We start from the raw sequence: 15,369 nt of genomic DNA, 5'->3' as shown, positions 1-15,369 counted from the left end.
ATAATATCGTCACTTATCGTCAGACATCTATTATACACTCAGTCAACCTCAGTCCAGCGAGATCCAAATATAACAGAACAGAAATAATGCTGATTACGCCTTCTTCTTTTCAACTTCTCCCTGAAAAGTTCAATATGTTCAAATGGTGAAATGATGCGGCCCATATGAGGAAGGAATTGAAATGAAATGAAAGCAAAAACGTTTGCTCACAGTTAAAAAGGAACCACTTTATGCATTTCCTACTACAGAGCCTACCACTCAGAGCACAGCAAACAAGTTTTGTTTTTTTTTAAATATGTAATTAACCACAGTCGTATCAGTAAAGGTTTCAAATTCACACAGGATGCAAATTCAGTCACATAACAATAATAATAATAAAAAATTATTCAGTCTGCCGGTACAGAAAGGCAAAAATCAAGGCAAAAGTTTATTCTGTAGCTGGTACCACCACCTTTGATTTTTTTTCTTTCCTGAAATGGAGAGGAGCAATTGCTACAAAGTAACGACGAAATTATACCTGAAATCAAACTGAAGCCACTTTGGAAGAAACGTGAAATAGAAATGCTCACAACAAAATTAAAGAGGCTGACACTGCATCACATTTACAGGACTTAATTTTGGAATGACAAAGGGAGGTGTTTGGTTGGCCTGTAGGTCTTCACAAATCCCTACACTATGCCATCACTTGCTTATAACATCAACGATTTAATGGAAATACTTTCTTGAAATCAAAAGCTTCAGGCCCGCGATGACCATTCATGTTATTTTTATCCAGGAAGTGGAGGCTCATTTGCTTCACTTCGGCCTGATATCTAGTGTGTGAGGACTGACGTTGCTGTGTGTCGTGTTTACTGCAGAGGTCCTACGGGCCTGCCGCTCCGATCGATGATCGGTGGGGAAAGCGGCGCGCCGGGCTTACATGACCTCCACGTAATTGGCCGGGAACATTCCAAAATGGCCATCTGGGCCGTAGCCTCGCCACCAGCCCTCGTCTATCATCTCAATCCCGGTAATGATGTCGTCGGGGTCGAAAGAGATCTCTGTGTCATCAGCTAAAAGAAAAGAAGTTTGGGTTTATTTTAAGAAATTTCTCAACACATACTTCAGTCAAACTTCCTAAACACTAAAACCATCAAAGGTGTCACTGAAAGTGCTCTGGCACTAAAATAAAACCCCATGATCTCAGATTTCAGGACTTTTCCTAAAATGGGTTTATTAATCATACAGTGAATTCTAGGGTGTGTGGGTAAAAAGAAAAAACACACCTCTACCTAGAAGCACCAAAAGAGTAATTGTGACCCTGATAGGCATCAGTATGAAATACACACATTTTAACATAAAGGCTGAATTAAAATGAGTCCGAGCCAGTGAGGTGCGCTTGACTTAGATAAAAGATGAATAGCTGAAGGGCTGAATAGGTTGGATATCTGGGATGTTGAGCCAGGGCAGCGTGGATGCTGCAACTTCTATTTTCATTCTCCCTAATCTTTGTTCACGTCCCCCTTTTCTGTCACTCTTTACTGTCTTTTACCCGTTTATTTTTTTTACAAAACATACTGCTACTTTTAGGGTGACTTTTCAGCGTCATTTTCAACTTAACTGAGATACTGAAGCTAACTGGAAACAACAAGCACAGCGAGATAAAGCAATTCTGAACTCTGCATTACTTAGTAGCTACTGTGTGAGAGCTGCTGATGACTGTCATGTGTAGTAGGGATAATTAGGTTTTCCACAAAAAAAATTAATATACACCCATATTCCTTCTATCAAGAATGTGTCCCATAGATAAATGGCCATGTGTTGGAATTTGGTCAAATATCTAAGAACTTTAACCCGAGACTGACCAGCTTGGTAGTCGTATAAAGCTCTCGCACAGATGCCTCTGTCTGATGTCTCCTCAGCAGTCACTTCATAGGTGTTAGTCTCCTCTGCCTAGGAGAGAACAGAGAAATTGGTTTTAATAGTGGCTGCTTATGTCTATCACTGTCCAGCCAAAGGTAAGTAAACACTCACTTGAGGAGGGTCTTCATAAACTGGCTCTGTGACGCACGAGTTAGCAGTCGGTGCTTCTTCTGGAATAGAGAGAGAACTGTAAGAATGAGTGTGTGGGGGGCCTGGGCTGTCAGCCTTACCAGCAGGTTTCAGGAACAGCCTTTTATCAAGATGCAAGTTTAGTTATTTTATCACAGCAAATCACGACAATGTGTTTATACTGAAGCAGATGGAAGGGTTGGGAAAATGATATAAAGGATAACACTGCCCGTGAAATGAACCCCACCTTGCTGCTCCTGAGGGGCTGCGTCCTGCTCATCATACTCACACCGGGACGGCCCATCATCATCATCATCATCATCATCATCACCACCACCATCAGGCTCTTATCACCCAAAACACCAGCACAGACATGCATGTGGAAGACATTCACAAGAGCACACAAGCTTAAATTCCACCACCAGGCTCAGACATAAGGGCGTTCTTGGTCTGCTTAACTTAAGGAGTATCAAAACAAGTCTTAAGAAAACAGAATGGAAGCATGACTCATGATGAAATGGCAGATTACAAGAAATGTGAAAGATGAGACACCAGAACAACGAGACACGAAGCGATTCGCTGTTGTTAAGTGTCAGTCTGACACCCAACTTGTTGTTTGTGTGTGTGTACGCGTGTGTGTGTTTAAAGCTCACACCTGTGGCATGGACAGGAGAGGCAGAGCCTGCAGGTACAGGAGAAGCTTGGCGCTGAGGTGAGCTGGCTCGCTCAGATTCATACACTTGCTTAGACAGAAAGGGGCTTTGAAGACGCCCTGAGCAGAGATGCACATTGAGCCCCCAGAACCCCCCAAAAAACAAAACAAAAATTGAAGAGACAGAAAACAAAGACCAGACAGGTTGAGCAGAGGAAGAGACAGTGTTATGGCGACAGAGTTAAGTATGAACTACGAGACAACTAGACAGTCTGATGGAACATTTCAACTATGGAAAAGGACAGTGATGGGGAAATAATCACTTACAGAATTTATACCTACCACTACCTGAAAAAGATGCTGACATTCAATGATTTACATGACCAAGTCGTTGTTTACAGTGCGAAAATACCTGGCTGAGGGCTTGCAGGAGCAGCAGGAGGTACATCTGAGTCACTGGGAGTTATTCCTCTCTCTCTCTGCTTGAACATTTCTCTGGGGTTCACAGCACGCTGAGAGATGAGAGAAGCAGCCTCCTGAGAGGAAGAAAACCAATAATATGTACAAAAAGCATTAGACCGAGGTCGTCGGTAATGTGGTGGAAAGCGTTTGTCAAACGACACAAAAATAACAAATCAATCTGAAGATTGACGTCATACGAGACAGAAGCTGGAAGAGAGGTGCGTTCCCCTGAGCATCAAAGGGCTTACACTGGATTAGAGATTTTGATTTAGGCAAAAGAAAAGAGTAAATTAGCCAGAAGAAGAGCACTTGGGTGAAGGGGAACTCACATTGGCCTTCTCCACAGATTCACCTCTCTTGACTGCTCTCGTCTGGGCTGCCTGGTTCTCCTCCTGCTCCTCCTGATAATGTTAATATCAATATTGGCACTGCTGACTTTGCTACCTTCCTGACTTGCGTTTAGAAGGTGTAAGCACCACCAAAAAGTACTCAAAAATGAACACGGTTAATTAAATGTAGTCGTGTCAGTGGCCCAGTGAGGCACTCACCCAACGGGGTTTTTCCTGCTCTCTACTCTCAGCTTCCTGCTGCTGCTGGTACTTCCTAATTAATAATGAGAAAACAGAGAAAATGTAATTTGAACCTTTGTTTAAAAAAAGAAAAGATAAAAAGAAACAATTGCAAACTGGCCTCATTATTAGACAAGCCTACTTTTGTTGGTCAATTTGAGAGGACCTCTCCTTGTCCCTTTTTTCCCTCATCGCTGCCTCCTTGGCCTCTCTGTCTTTCCTCTCCCTTTCCAGGTGCTTGCGCTCCTCCTCTGCCTTGCGCCGCTCCTCCAGTCGACGCTTCTCCTCTTCTTTCTAAAAGCCAATCACAGCAACAAGGTCAAACGTCACAGTCGTTGAAAAGCTTGATTTTACAATGATTAACAAAAGAAAACTGCTGGGAAATTAGCACCACCAAAAAGTTGTAACTAAGCGGTTACTCATCACAGTTACATTTGTGATGGAAAAGGCTATGTGCCATGTATTTTTTATAGAGTGAAAAATACATGGCACTAAGGAGCTTAACAGAAAAGGCAGGATGTGTAATATGTTAAAATATTTGAGGCATTTCTTGCATTTTCACAGAGATAAGAGACAAGTACATATTGTTTAATGAGTGTACCTCTGCCTGGGCCCAGAAGTTGTCTTTGTTGGTCTTTCTGATTTCTGACATGGCGTTGGTTTTCTGGTAGACTGAGCCCTGTATGACAAGAAAACAAACATCGATATGCCGTCCAGTGTTGGCAGAATTGCCAGACTAAATTAAAATACAAAAAAAGTATTTTATTTCACAGGTTACTTGTGGACAAACTTCATAAACACATCATATATGACACAAAATCTAAAAATCTGCTCAGCTTTTAATCAGTGCTGTGTCATCACTTTGTCATCATTCCCAACACAGAGCGCAGTGGAAAGGGCGAGACTGTACGCTGCTGACACCGGCGGTCAGCAGCACACAGCAGCTGAAATGCAGAATGAGGCCAGGATGTGACAGGATGTGACAGGATGCATGAAGGCCTGGCTCGCCTTTCCTCAATATGAAGCAGCTTTCACATCACATTAACAAGGCTAACTGATAAACCAAAAAAAAAAAAAAAAAAAAATCTGATACATCAAAGAGCGCTGAAGAAAATCAGAACAGAGGATGACTCATTTTATAATATGTGCACAAGTGACCAAGAACAATGTTGCCTTTGTTTATTTTCTGTGTGAACGTGACTGCATTTCCACACCAGGGTGGCTTGAATACACTCTTCCTTCTGCATTCTCACTTGGCACACACGCACTGTGCAAAAACAGTGAGAGATCTCACACAATCACTGCATGGCACATTTTCAATATAATGCAGATTGAGTTCACCGTGAAAATGCTCATACAGCAGTACAAGTGCCAATATTTGGATGTCTGGATCAGCAGCTTCATTTCTGTGACTGTTTATGACTGAATGCAGATGTTTGGGCAGGGAAATGATGCTGAAACATGTGTGCAGAGGTAGACTGTGATTTGTAAAAGGAATAATGACTATTTTTAATATGGATCCAATTAACTCTTATAAATCAGATTGCAGATGACCATTAAACAAAAAAAAAAACAAAAACATTTAAGATGTGTGCATGATCTGAGATAAAGGAGTCTAGTTAAGATCTAGTTCACTGCTTATCTTGTTCTATTGTTGACAGGCAAGTGGAAGTGCATACCACGGGACCCTGCGGACCGCTGTCCTGGAAGCGGCTGGAAGCTTCTTTGTGGAAGCTGTAGTTGGCTCCTGAGGCTTTAGCCACCTTTTGCATAATCGACTCGGGCTCCACATCCTCCTCTGCTCTAGCATTTATTGTGACATGGGCCCCCTGAAACAGCAAAGAAGAACAGTTCCTTTTAAAACACAAAGGAGGACACCCTTCTAGTTTCATCTTGGTTCCGACACACAAACCAGCCACAGCAATGAACTCCTTGCAAGTGTGGCATTAATAACACTGACATCATTCCAGCAAAGCTATTACATTAATGACAATTCTAGGAGCAGGAATGTGTATCCATTTACTGAATGTCATGCGGTAAAGTCAGCATTAAGGTGCATGCAGTTAGGCCTCCTCTGCAAACACAAGCAGACAGCAGTACAAATTCCAATGTGTATTTGAACTAGACTCAAAGGTTTCACACTACCTTCAGAAAATTGGACATGGCACTGACATGATTTGCACATATTCCCTTCCTGGCATCCTTAACTCCCTCTCCAGTCTGAAATGCAACAACATTTAGAGGGTTAGTGACCATAACAGAGACGGCAAACACATGTTTAATAGCTGAGTGTCGCTCTGACCCAGTTGATGAGGACATATTTGGGCAGGCCGGAATTTGGATCCTGGACCCGGCAGAAAGCATACATCACTTTTCCACTGTTGAGTTCTTCAACCAGCTCTTCCAGTCCTCCATCTGATGCATAAACATCGTGGAAAAGTCAAATGGTTATTGTGGTTCATTGTGTAACTGTTGGCATTTTTTCCCCATTGCAAATCATGGGGTGAGAAAGCAGAGGCAAGCAGTCCTTTTGTGCTGATATTCCAGTACCGCTATGCTGACGGTGGCATTCCTGCACACATTTGCTAATATCGTGTCGAGATCATAAAAACTTGATTAAAATATCCACATGGTTACTCACCCCCTTTTTCTGCCAGTCGGATGTCATCGCTGTTTCCCTCATAGGTGAACAAGGCCCTGTATAAAGCACCAGATTACACCTAATTACACCACTGGCTGAAAACAGATCCCACAGACAGAAAAGTGGATACGCATCATTTCACAGTAAACAAGAGTTGTTTTGCAAACCTATTCAAAGTATCACTTAAGCCCCATTTACACACGATACAGGGGAAACAGGTGTAGTGTAAACACTGCTGCAGTTTCTAATCCTCATTTCTAGCAGCCTTTTGAGTAATCTTTACAGGCCGCAGGCCCAAGAAGAAAAGTTCCACTGAAATTTCTTTGCTGTGAAAATCCTAGTAAAAATAAAGACTAGCAGACCTAAACAAACAAGCTTTAGTTAATACATAGCTCCATTTTCTGTGTGTAAATACATTAATAATGGAGGCATTTGAAGAAGCCTTTCATAGAGTCTGGTTTTTCGTGTCGGGGTCAGTCTAAACGAGTTTTTGTGGGTTATTTGTATGCAACAAAATATTTATTTAGGTGATGAATAGCAGGGGAGTTCCACATGAAGTTAACAGAGATTTGGCTGATATGAACTCATAACTGCGTCAGTTTTTAGTAAGTTGTAGGTAGGTGTATGGTGTAATTCAGGGACGTGTTGTGACATTCTTATTTCACTTGGCTTGGAGATCTCCTTCCAGAGACAACCCAGGATGCATTTATGATTTACTACACAGATGAACTGATCTGTTCCTCCACAGAATTCATAAAAAGCAGCCACATGTTATAATGCTAATTATAGCTCAACACAGGCTGCTAATTTAAGCCCAACAATAACGCTTACAAAGTAAAAATCCAGTGTGCTGTGGATTTTAAAGGGCATTTGCTTGTTATCAGGACACAGCACGTAGCAGTTCATATCAGAGGAACTTGCTCACTCCGAAAGATCACTTCTTTATTCTACATTTACTTAATCCTGTTAGCAGCACCATTTAAAAAAAAAAAAAAAAAGCAAATTGCTGAGCTGGTAGGCGGTGGCTGTCGACTGCTTAAAATGAGGGAAGAAAGGCAAACATTGGTTTGATGAGAGACATTTTCAGAGTCCACACAGAGCCAGTAGTCCTCTCTCTGAACACGTCCTCTCGGGGATTATCTAATTCGGGTCATCATTAAACACGGCGGCTGAACTTCAACAGGTTTAAATTTCAAACCACAAACACTTTCTGTAACGTTGGGTAAAACAAAGAGGAAGTTCTAGTATCACTTACTGGTTATAAATTACTTCTGATATGTTACCAGGAAGTGGGCAAGGACGCTAGCGACTTACCTCACGCCCTTTCATGATTTCATTTAATTTGAGCTAAAAATACAGTCAGAGCATCTTAGTTGGCTCAGTATAGCCGTCAACTGACAACACTGTAACTAGCTATCTCGTTAGCACATCTTTAAGGTTATTAATCAACAGATCACCAATAAATGTCAGAAACTAAACGCCTACATTATACAAAGATGACTCTTAATAAACGTTATCGGTTATATAAAAACTACAAACTCTAATGTGGTTCCCAAACTACCATTATTTCTAGGTAACTGGCTAAGTTTATTTTACGATAGGTTAAGTTACTTGTCGACTCGCTCAAAGCTAGCCAACAATGTAGCTAACAACCTCCCTCGTACAAACAGCTAATACTGCTATGAAAATGTTTCTCCTTACCAGTTGGTATTGGATTTTTCATCTACCACTTCTTTATATGCAGCTGTTAATGCAGGGCCATTTTTGCTGAGGTTAACTGCCATCGTTATTCTGAGTACAGCTAGCCAGCTAGCTACCGGGATGCGCCCTTCCTATTGGGAGGAGTGGCAATGATGCTGCTGACTTTCAGCCGGAGGAGGGGGGGTTAGTTTAGCCTAGAGGCTAGATGTCAGCCATGGTAATGATAACAGTGTGGCGTGACGCTGCCGATTTGGGGGTGTTGTGTGCGTTGTTTCTAATAATTTACCGGGTCGACTATAATTAGTTGCAGCGATGTTTCCGAAAAATCATGATGCAAATATCAAAGGTTTAGTGAGATCAGACGAAACTGACCTTTACGCAATCACTGCTGTCTGCACCGCAAAAATCTCCCATAATGTTACGTATCAAACGTCCACAGGACCAGTAAAGGCCTCACCTTTTACTGGGAACTCATTGAAATAAATTAGAAATTCAAAATTTTAACCCTACAGTTATTAGAGCATATTACATGATTATTTTTTTTTTAACTTGTGTAACTTTAAAACAAACAAACCAACAAAAAAAAATGGTGCAAAATATATGGTTTCTCTCCCGTTTAAGATATACATTTCCCCCAAAAGTGTCTATATAGGAAGTATAGGAAACAACTATAGGGATCAAATGTAAAGGAAAATTATGAACATTTGTCTTGATTCACACTGGGAATTTTGATAAATATATCACACAGGCATCTGCTTCTCAATACCTGGCAAAGCTGCTGTAATATGGTGATAATGTGCTTAAAGTTAATTCACTGAACTGTGCATGTGCCCACACCCTAAACTAGGTTGTGATACTCTATGGCAGGGTTACTTGATGTTCTGGCATCCACAAAAGAGCCGAGTAGACAGCTCCAAAAGAAAAGTAAGACACATTTTAGTCAATATCCAACCACAGTGGAAGGAATCGTAACAGTGAATAAATTTTAGCAGTAATAGGACTCACAGTAAAAATAAACACCAGTGTATGTAATTTAGGTATAATAAAACCCGCTTTAAGGCCCTAAAACAAACCAGATCACACATTTCTCTATTTCTACCCTGAAAATGTCTTCATAGCAACATTTAAAGGACTGAGACATGAATCACTGCTGTGACTATAGTACATATTTCTCTCTCTCTCTCCAGAGATGAACCTAAACTTTTATTATAAAATAAAGGAACCATTTACCATTTGTCTTTAAGAAGTATTTTTTTTTTTTTAAAAATGTCTGCAAAATGTTAATTGAATGTCTTTTAATGTCAAGTCAATGCCAACTCAAAAAAAAAAAAATCATAAATACCCAATTTAAAATCCCCCGTGATGAGGAACAAATGCAAACAGGTGCTGCAGTGGTTGCCAAAAGCATTGTAAATGAGTCAGAGAGCACTCTGCTGGACAAGCTGTGAGGTGACACCATTTCTAAATGACCCCAAACATATTTTTTCTGATTATGTTGGGTACAGAAACATTGTGTGATACGCTGAGAAATCAGTCAGGCTCTCCATGAAATGACTGCAAACAACAAGAAATCAAGATGAACTTTATTCATGTTATAACAAGGTCATAATTATCTTGTGTAGGTTACGCGAAGACGTGACTGTTCATGATGGCAGTTCAAGCACACATATATTCCAGATTTTAAGATGCGTGAAGGCTGGTCCTGCATTCAGTAAAAGCTAAGCTGATTTTTTTTTCTTTAAACAAAACATTGTGAACTCTTTATGCAGGCTTCCAGTTCTACTGATATAATGAATCACCCATTTTGGGAATACAGCCCTGATAGCAAATTTACAGTTTATATGACACATTCTCTCTCTCTCCATATATATATATATATATATATATATATATATATATATATATATATATATATATATATATATATACACACACAAAAATGAGGGTTAAGGAGGGTTAAGGCTAAACTTTTAGTCAGAGGTGTTAGGCAGATGAAATTCAACGAAATCCCTGATATTCTGCAAAATGGCTGAGAAGGATCACCAGAGTGCAAAGCATGCCAAGCTGCCTATATGAAACCGTAATGAACACGTGGGTTAAAGGAAGTCAATGTAGCATTACTCATATTATGAACTGAGGCTCTTGCTGAATAGTTGGAAGATACCCAGCTTTCTAATAAATAAATAGCTAGATGAATAAACACCAATGCACACAAAGACTGGACTTGTAGTATTACAGCGGAGGTGTCGGAGCATTCGGTGGGTACATTTTCAAAACATTTTAGTATATACGGTATACTTTTAGGACAACTTGTTTTGACATGTTTTTATTTTTACAGTAGAATATTAAAAATCTATAGTCAGCATCTAAACAATGGTGTTAATTCTACAATCAAAGCTTCTTAAATAATCATGCTTAGCTATTTACCTTTCTGTATGAATCTATTAAATAATAGCTCAATAGCAGAAATTTCTTGCTCCTAATATCCAATAATTCCCTTTATACTGGCAGCGTCGACGCACTGAATTGTGATTTTTGACAACTTTTCCAACTACTTTGTCCAACAGTTACAATGGATTATCTTACTATTACATTATGACACATCAAAATCGTGCTCAATATTCATGACACAAATGAGAAAAAAAAATCTAAAAACAAAAAAAACACCACACTTTCAAAGATACAATTTAAAAAGAAGAAAAAAAAAGCCAAACATTATACCCTAAAAAAAAAAAGAAAAAAAAAAGGAAAAAGTTTACTGTCAGTGTTGCTTATTAATGGAGGAAAAAAAAAAAAAAAAAAAAAAAAGAAGCAGAACAATGATGAAAATGAACATAAATCCTGATATTTAAAGCATACCAAACTGTAATGTTATGACTGTAAGTGACACAGAGCTGCAAAACATCAAGTCTGTTCAAAAACAGCATCATTTGCAAGCTGTTCACAACCACACAACCAGTCGCTTTAAAAACACTGAAATAAGTGGAGAGAAATAATGAGAGTAACAGTATGTTTCGGACAGCATATATTTCTGTGCAGCACAGACCCATTGTGGTATGTCTTTGATCACACTGCAGTAAGTTGCAGTCAGTGATGGGTCGTTATTTGAACAGAACCGCAAAATTAGGCAAGTGCTATTTTTAGAAGTCGGACTGTGTTAACCCTGATCATTTTTCTCACCATGGGTCACCGCATGTAAAAGGCTGATGATCTTCTTAAAGATACCTGAGTAACTGTACTGAGGAAGTGGCGCACAGCTATGACTGCACGACAAAGAGTAGCCACATTCATAGCTACACAGCATAACATGTTAAACAGCAGTAGTTTTTGAGCACTATGGACACCAGCCGTCATTTATTATTCAAGACAGAAGAACGATGGCATGTGTGAGAAAGATGGAGGTGGACGTTAACCTACCCGCTAACTTATAAACAGCAGCTCCCCAGTGTTTTCAAAACAACTCAATACTGTTACAACTCCAATTGCAGCGGATGATGGAGACAAATCCTTCTTAACACCTTTCACATTGTTTCAGGGCAGAGACAGTTACGTGCCAACAGATCAGCTGCTGGTAATGGCACTGCACACTTTTGTGTTCAACAGGAAACATTCTGTCTAAATTGCACATCAACATAACACAGAAAGGCCACCAGAAAACATGAAATACAGTAACAAGACATCCAGTGGGGTGCAGATAGTACCTCTGAAATGAAGGGAGAAATAATCTCCTAAATCAAATATTTTGTTTCTGAGTAGCACGACGATATGACTCAATGATGGTAAAAATGATGCTTATAGAAAGCAACAATTATAATGATCATCACAATAGCAAGAGTAACAGTTTAAAGTCTGAGTACGGTGGTAGGGATTGTAAAGAGTTTTCTGGTATTCCATGTGGGAGTGCTTTAAGGAGTCCATTAGGTCCTGCTCAGCAGATCCATACAAGTCATGAAGCAGAGCACACTGTATCAGCTCAACACACACAAAGCCAAGTGGCACTGTACCTCATAGTACCGCTTCCTTCTCCAAAAAGTGGGCTGTTGTTTAGTTTACCCCCCTCCCCCAAAGTCCCCCAACTACTTTGATGCTCATTTACTTCAAGTTACAAATCATCTGTGTTTCTTTTGTTCTTGTAGTTCTGATCTCGTTCTGATCTCCTTGGTGTTCTCACATTGCATACTTCTGTGTCCATTCTCTTGCTAGTTTGTTGTACCTGTAAAACACATGCAATGTGAAAAGTTTAACTTAACCTCAAACTCAGAAGTTAATCTTGCAGCATGAGTGTACCTGGCTGTGAGCTCAACTGTGGCAAAAGCAGTCATGTTTTACACTTACTTTTCCCTGTCAGCCTTGTACGTGTGGGCGATCTCTGGTACCAGCGGATCATCTGGGTTTGGATCGCACAGAAGAGAGCAGATGGACAATAATACTGTGGAAGAAAGAATCAAAGTTAAAAATCTTTGAGAGGGGATTTATTATAGACATAACTGTGTTCTACTCCTACCATCAGCACAGCAAGATGTCATTTTAACTTCTTAAATAATCAAAATCACATCTAGAAGCACTCCAATCATTTCATATGTGCCATTACAAATAAGTTCAATAATAATTTGTTAATCAATCACTACATCGACACACTAGCCCAAAATTAGCAGATGAATTGGACCCATCTACAGTACAATCCAAAGAAACGGAAGGTATAATTTTACGTAGAGTGTAATTTTATGTTATGGCTTTGGCATCATTTCAATTCTCTCAACAAGCAGGCAACAATCTGTTTATCATAAATCTGTTGGCTAAATCTTTTTTTCCCCAAACACTTTTTGGCTCATGTACTGGGTATATGTACACCCACACCACACATTTTAATTTATTTTTTTACCTTTCGAAACTGTAAGTGCAGGTGACCACTGTGACCTCAGAATGTCCAGACAAATACTTCCATTGCTGTTGATATTTGGGTGGTAAATTTTTGTTGTGAATGCAACCTGTTCCAAAACATAGAAAAAAAATGATGTAAGGCCAATTATATGACAGAATAAATTTAAAAAATAAGAAGCATTGTGCCTCACTGTTTTACTCACTTTTGGTGGTTTAAAGGGGTAATCCGTTGGGAAGTGAATGGTGAGGAAGAACACTCCACTCTGATATGGACTGTCACTCTGTTTAAATAGGAAGAGAAATAAAGTAAGGGGTCATGATTTTCATTTATAAGCGCACTTTAACTGTATTGGGTGTGATAAGTGTTTCACTTACTGGACCCATTATTGTTGCCTGCCAATGAAACACTGAGAGGAGGAAAAACAAAATTATGTAAATCACACATAAATCTTCAAAGATTACTCAACAACTGTTAAACTACTTACAATCCTCTCCAACTGGTCCAGCAGAGCACTGGGCAGGAGGATCCCTCTGCAGGTCCGACAGTTCCTAAAAGTCAGGGTAATTACAAAGTGAATCAGAACGTTTGAAGTTCAAAGAAAACACAAATTAACTCTTGATGTGATGCTATCACAATCCATGTACCAGCATACTGGCACCATCAACAGTTCTTGATAGACTACACAACAGTCTACAAAACACTGCAGTCTCTGTGTACATAAATAAGAGATGAATTCAATCGTTAAGCATAACCTGGAGGTCTTATGAGCCACTAACGCTGGTAAGTGAAACTGGTGTGGGAACGCTTTTAGAGTGCCTGCACTCTAAAAGGAACAATATTATAACACAAGATGCTGCACTGCAATATAATGTCATAAATATTTTGTCCCACCCATATGTTCCATCTGACAGGCTGTTTTATATAGAAATAACACATCTGTAGCAGGAGAAAATAGGCCAAAACTGAAGCCTCATCAGTAGTTTGATGAACTACATACCCACGGATTAAAAACATTTATTTTAAATTAAAATCTAATTCTCCTCCCCCCCAAGAGGCATGCTGTGATATGTAATTAACTCAAATCAAAGCTTGGTTGAACACAGAAAGATATTCAGCAGATATTCAAACAGAAATAAGGCCCGTTATTAAACATCTCTTGAATGAAAGCCTATCTATTCTGTTATATAAATATACACAGTGCCCTGCTCCAGTGCCCCATTTGCCATTCCATATATGGCAACACTGACACTAGGGTTCAATTTTGGCAACCAACAAGCAGCTGTCATTCAGCAACATCATCAGCGACAGTTACTGATACAACGATAAAGACAACTGTCCGCCCACTGATTTATCAACAGGTCATCTACATACCCAACAATAATAAAAACAAAGAGCACACACTCAATAATGTCAAAGCCGAGCTTTACGTTGCACTGTGAAACACAACTAGAAACACTAACAAGAGTGCTTAGTAACCTTTCAGGAGAAAAAGGCATAATTTCACACAAAGAAACATTTAAAATAAACAGCGTGTTTGTTAACTGCGACCGTTACTGTAGCAGTGCACCAATGGGGCCACCGGTGGGTTAGCCATTCTTTGTCTATAAATTATTTTAAACAGGAGCAGAAAAATCAAGCTAGCACTGCTAATTCGACCCAAAGAAAAGTTTAGACACAGGCAACATCGTTACAGAGGGGACTCAAGCTTAAAAAATGTATATATTGAAGATATGGCTAGCACTTGTAAGCAAATATACACTCACCTTCTGAATTCTTTTCAACGCCATTGCTTCAATGGCTATGCTAGGTAGCCTGTCAGCTAACAGTTAGCACTTCACACATAAAATTTGGCTTCTGAGGCCGCGTACTTTCAAATCTCAGTGTGCGTATAAACGACAAATGCCGTCTAAGTCTGAACGTTTGGTTTCTAGTATAAGCAATGTGACCAACAATGAGTTATATGTTGATCTTTCTTAGGAACAACTGAGCTATTTTGCTGCTGTCTCCTTCTCATTACTGCTCTTCTTTGGGTGCCTGGCAGCCAGTTTAAATATCGCGAGACTTTACTTAAAATTCACGAATTGACCGACCTACAACTTCCATTGTTGTAGTTCAAACTGTAATTTAACCAGTTTCGAGTCACGATAAAAGTAAAAAATCTGTATAAATAAAAAAGAAAACTAGAGAAAGAAATCTGATTTCGATTTGTTTAAAAACAAAAACTATTAAATTAACGTATTTACTTTTTTGTTTTAAAAATGTATTCATATTTTAATGATTTCATGATTTTTGCTTGCTTGTTTGTTTTAAAAGCACCCAGACAAAATGAAGCGTGATCCCTCAATGCGCATCCTTCAAGTTTAAATAGACAGACAGTGGCAAGCGACATGTCTTCAAGCATTATTACACACAAAGGCTTCAACAATAATTG

At 39.5% G+C, this 15,369-nt stretch overlaps 2 protein-coding genes across 4 annotated transcripts; both read right to left on the bottom strand.

Annotated features, from left to right (window-relative positions):
• Positions 1-414: 414 nt before the first annotated feature.
• On the bottom strand, positions 415-8,211 carry LOC146656755 (drebrin-like protein B). Of its 3 annotated transcripts, XM_085424528.1 has the most exons (15): positions 8,057-8,211; positions 6,356-6,411; positions 6,017-6,129; positions 5,860-5,934; positions 5,394-5,543; positions 4,316-4,393; positions 3,857-4,008; positions 3,694-3,748; positions 3,475-3,546; positions 3,096-3,219; positions 2,687-2,803; positions 2,279-2,377; positions 2,014-2,072; positions 1,845-1,932; positions 415-1,052 (listed from the first exon to the last, which is right to left on the bottom strand). In XM_085424528.1, the coding sequence occupies exons 1-15, from the start codon at positions 8,137-8,139 to the stop codon at positions 916-918; spliced, it is 1,458 nt and encodes a 485-aa protein (XP_085280654.1). In that variant the 5' UTR covers positions 8,140-8,211; the 3' UTR covers positions 415-915. The 3 variants fall into 3 exon arrangements, with proteins under 3 accessions (XP_085280654.1, XP_085280655.1, XP_085280656.1); XM_085424529.1 differs by lacking the exon at positions 2,687-2,803; XM_085424530.1 differs by lacking the exons at positions 2,279-2,377; positions 2,687-2,803.
• Positions 8,212-10,366: 2,155 nt separating this feature from the next.
• Positions 10,367-14,972, bottom strand: LOC146656754 (ubiquitin-conjugating enzyme E2 D4). The gene is made up of 7 exons (XM_085424527.1): positions 14,702-14,972; positions 13,423-13,486; positions 13,313-13,344; positions 13,141-13,218; positions 12,939-13,044; positions 12,392-12,485; positions 10,367-12,269 (listed from the first exon to the last, which is right to left on the bottom strand). The coding sequence occupies exons 1-7, from the start codon at positions 14,723-14,725 to the stop codon at positions 12,224-12,226; spliced, it is 444 nt and encodes a 147-aa protein (XP_085280653.1). The 5' UTR covers positions 14,726-14,972; the 3' UTR covers positions 10,367-12,223.
• Between the last annotated feature and the right edge of the window lie 397 nt (positions 14,973-15,369).

Source organism: Rhamphochromis longiceps, linkage group LG12, assembly GCF_057381845.1.
Source record: "Rhamphochromis longiceps isolate RC_006_pf linkage group LG12, R_longiceps_female_GT1.1, whole genome shotgun sequence".
NCBI classification, from domain to species: domain Eukaryota; kingdom Metazoa; phylum Chordata; class Actinopteri; order Cichliformes; family Cichlidae; genus Rhamphochromis; species Rhamphochromis longiceps.
This window is presented reverse-complemented; position numbering and strand designations above follow the sequence as displayed.